The 3,354-nt window shown below is 52.9% G+C and overlaps 1 protein-coding gene across 1 annotated transcript; it reads left to right on the forward strand.

Moving 5' to 3' along the window:
• Nucleotides 1-159: 159 nt before the first annotated feature.
• Nucleotides 160-3,154, forward strand: LOC135830634 (uncharacterized; the record flags this gene model as incomplete). The annotated part of the gene is made up of 1 exon (XM_065342867.1): nucleotides 160-3,154. A coding segment is annotated over one exon (2,995 nt), but the record flags the coding sequence as incomplete, so codon positions are not given.
• Between the last annotated feature and the right edge of the window lie 200 nt (nucleotides 3,155-3,354).

The following is a 3,354-nucleotide window of genomic DNA, read 5'->3' on the forward strand; positions in this document are numbered from 1 at the left end:
ACACACGACTACGAAGCTCCGAATAGTCTACGATGCTTCCGCCAAGCTCTCACGCTCCCACCCCAGCCTGAACGACTGCCTAGCTGCTGGCCCGAACCTCGTCCCTTATCTCGCTGGAGTCCTTCTGCGTTTCCGCCTTTCGCCTATTGCCATTTCCAGTGACATAGAAAAAGCTTTCCTTCAACTCAGCCTATGCAAAGCGGACAGAGACGTCACTCGTTTTCTGTGGGTCAAGGACCTTGATCAACCACCCTCACCAGAGAATCTTGTAGTCTACCGCTTCTGTCGTGTGCCATTCGGGGTGATCAGTAGCCCCTTCCTTCTAGCAGCTACTGTTCGCCATCATCTCTCTATTGCCGACGTCCCAGACGCGCAAGAACTTCTTCGGAATATCTATGTAGACAACTTGTTTATCGGCGCAACCTCTCCTGATGAGGCCCTTCATAAGTACACTGCAACGAAGAAGTTATTCTCAGCCGCATCGATGAATGCCCGAGAATGGTCCAGCAACAGTCCAGAGTTCCTTCACCACGTTCCCGAACTCGATTGCGCTTCAACCGGTACACAAAAGTGCCTTGGTATGCTTTGGGATACCTGTCAAGATAGTCTCTTCTGTACAAAGGTCGCTGCCACTCATGCCGTTATAGCAACCAAACGTCACCTACTGCAAACCGTGGCCAAGTTCTTCGATCCCCTTGGATTGCTTTCTCCTGTTCTGGTGCGCGCCAAGATACTTCTCCAGGACGTGTGGAAGTTAGATGTAGGCTGGGATGACCCTCTTCCACTTGAAATCTTGGATCGATGGCAGAGTATTGCGATTGATCTAGAAGAAGCGCATACTGTAGCCTTCCCTCGGTACGTCGGCAACGCATCACCCAATGTCTCGCATGCGCTCCATGTCTTCTGCGATGCGTCTGAAGCAGCCTATGGCGTAGCTGCCTATCTTGTTACCGACAATGCCCACGAGCGGGCATCTCACCTCATCTACAGCAAGTCTTGTGTTGCGCCAGTAAAGCCGTGCTCCATCCCCCGCCTCGAGCTGATGGCAGCTCTACTTGGTGCCCGAGTCATCCTCTACTTACGCAAGGAGCTTCCTTTAGCCTTCTGCTCCACAGTGTTGTGGTCTGATTCGACCACCGTTCTCCACTGGCTACAATCAAATGACAAGTTGCCAGTCTTTGTCCTCAACCGTGTAACCGCAATACGAGCCGTCAACGATCTCCAGTGCCGTCATGTTCGCTCAGCTCACAACCCAGCGGATCTACCGTCACGAGGAGCATCAACCTCATTCCTACTGGACAACATCCTCTGGTGGCACGGACCGCCCCTCCTCACGCAGCCTCTAGCTGATCTACCATCAAATGGCCCAATCGCGCACGCCACCATCGCCCTTGGGGAGGGTCCTCCGGATTCAAAGGTGCCAGAGTCTCAGCAACCACACAATAAAAAACCCGATGCACATCACAAGCAAAAAAAAAGATGTGATGAAACACCCCCATTTGATATTGATGTAACACGGTTTAGTTCGTTCTACACCTTAGTACGTGTCTCTGGTTTGTGTGCCCGTTTTGTGTCCAGACTCAAATCGAAGCTACCGGGAGGGGCCGCGGCTGGGCCTCTCCCCCTCAGCAGCAGGGAAACGGAACAAGCACAACTGCTTTGGATACGCCATTGGCAGCAGCGACACTACCCAGACGTTGTCGACTGCTTGGCATCCAAGAAGCCTCATCAGCTGATCGGCAAGCTAGGCCTGTTCAGTGATGAAGACGGTATCATCCGGTGCCGTGGACGACTGGAGAATGCAGACCTGTGCAATGACGCCAAGTTCCCGATCCTACTACCCAGAGCTGTAGCCAGCCTCGTCATCACTGACTGCCACAAGAAAGTGTTTCACTTCGGTGTGAACCACACGCTCGCCAGCCTAAGACTGAAGTACTGGGTACCGAAGGGACGAGCGGCAGTCAAATCCACTCTGCGACTTTGCCAGGTTTGCCGGCATCACAGTGGTCCCCCATTCGCCAAACCGGATATGGCCCCCTTGCCATCATCGCGTGTGAAGCCATCCAGAGCCTTCAGCCACACTGGAATTGATTTCTTTGGCCCAGTATATGTCCGTGGCCAGCCAGTTGCTACAAAGGTCTGGGTCTGTTTGTTTTCCTGCATGTCCACCAGAGCAGTGCATTTGGAAACAGTGAGCAACATGACCACAAGTGAATTTCTGCTAGCCTTCCGCAGATTTGTTGCACGACGTGGAACCCCAGCACTCATAGTGTCGGACAACGCGCCCCAATTCAAGGCAGCGGCCACAGCTTTAGAAGTCGCATTCCGCGATATTCTACACCATGAGGACGTCAGGTCCCACTTCGCCCGTCATGATATCCAATGGCAATTCATAGTGGAATCAGCACCATGGATGGGTGGATTCTACGAGAGGCTTGTGGGCACAGTGAAGAAAGCTATGAAGAAGGCACTGGGCAGATCCCTAGTCAGTCTTCAACACCTCAGCACGCTGCTCACTGAGATAGAAGCAGTTGTGAATTCCCGTCCACTTGTTTACATCGACGAAGATGTCCGTACTGTACTGACACCTGGTCACTTCCTCTCCATCAGCCAGAGCACTGGCCTCTTTGATCTCCCGGAGACAAGTGACGACCCTGACTTCCGCCCGACTCCAACCACTGCCGAAGAGTTACTCGCCGGTTGGAAGAAAGGTCAGAACCGCCTCCATGAGTTTTGGCGCATGTGGTGCAATGACTACCTGCTGAGTCTACGCTCAACACACACCACCCATCACAGCCAAGGCCGTTCTGTCCTCCATCGTACACCTGCAATTGGAGAAGTTGTGTTGATAAAGGACCAGCTTCCCCGAGCATCTTGGAGATTGGGCAAGGTGTGTGAAGTACATGTCAGTGCAGACGACAAGATCAGGTCGGCGTCTGTCACCACTGCTGATCGACGCACCCTGAAGCGTCCACTCAGCTTACTCTATCCGCTGGAACTGAGCGTGACAGCGACACCACCAGCCGGTGTTACAGCAGATGTCGCCTCTGAACCTGATGCCGTCACAGACTCTACTACATCTCGTCCACAGCGCGCTGCCGCAGCCAAGCAGAGAATTGCGCTGAAGAGTCTCATTGAAGATGATGCCGTCTAGCGCTACCAGTGAGCATATTTCTCCTTTCCTCTTTCCTGTACTGATTTTTCTCAAATTATTCTTTCGCTCATTTTCTCTCCTTTCTTCTTGGTGGGGAGTGTCACGAACATCAGTCGTGATCATTTATGTGCCCCCCTTTTTGGCACCAAGCGATTCCCTTTTGTATGCACCCAGCCATGTCTGGCTGTCCTGCAGCTAGC

This window comes from Sycon ciliatum, unplaced genomic scaffold, assembly GCF_964019385.1.
Source record: "Sycon ciliatum unplaced genomic scaffold, ocSycCili1.1 SCAFFOLD_774, whole genome shotgun sequence".
NCBI lineage: Eukaryota > Metazoa > Porifera > Calcarea > Leucosolenida > Sycettidae > Sycon > Sycon ciliatum.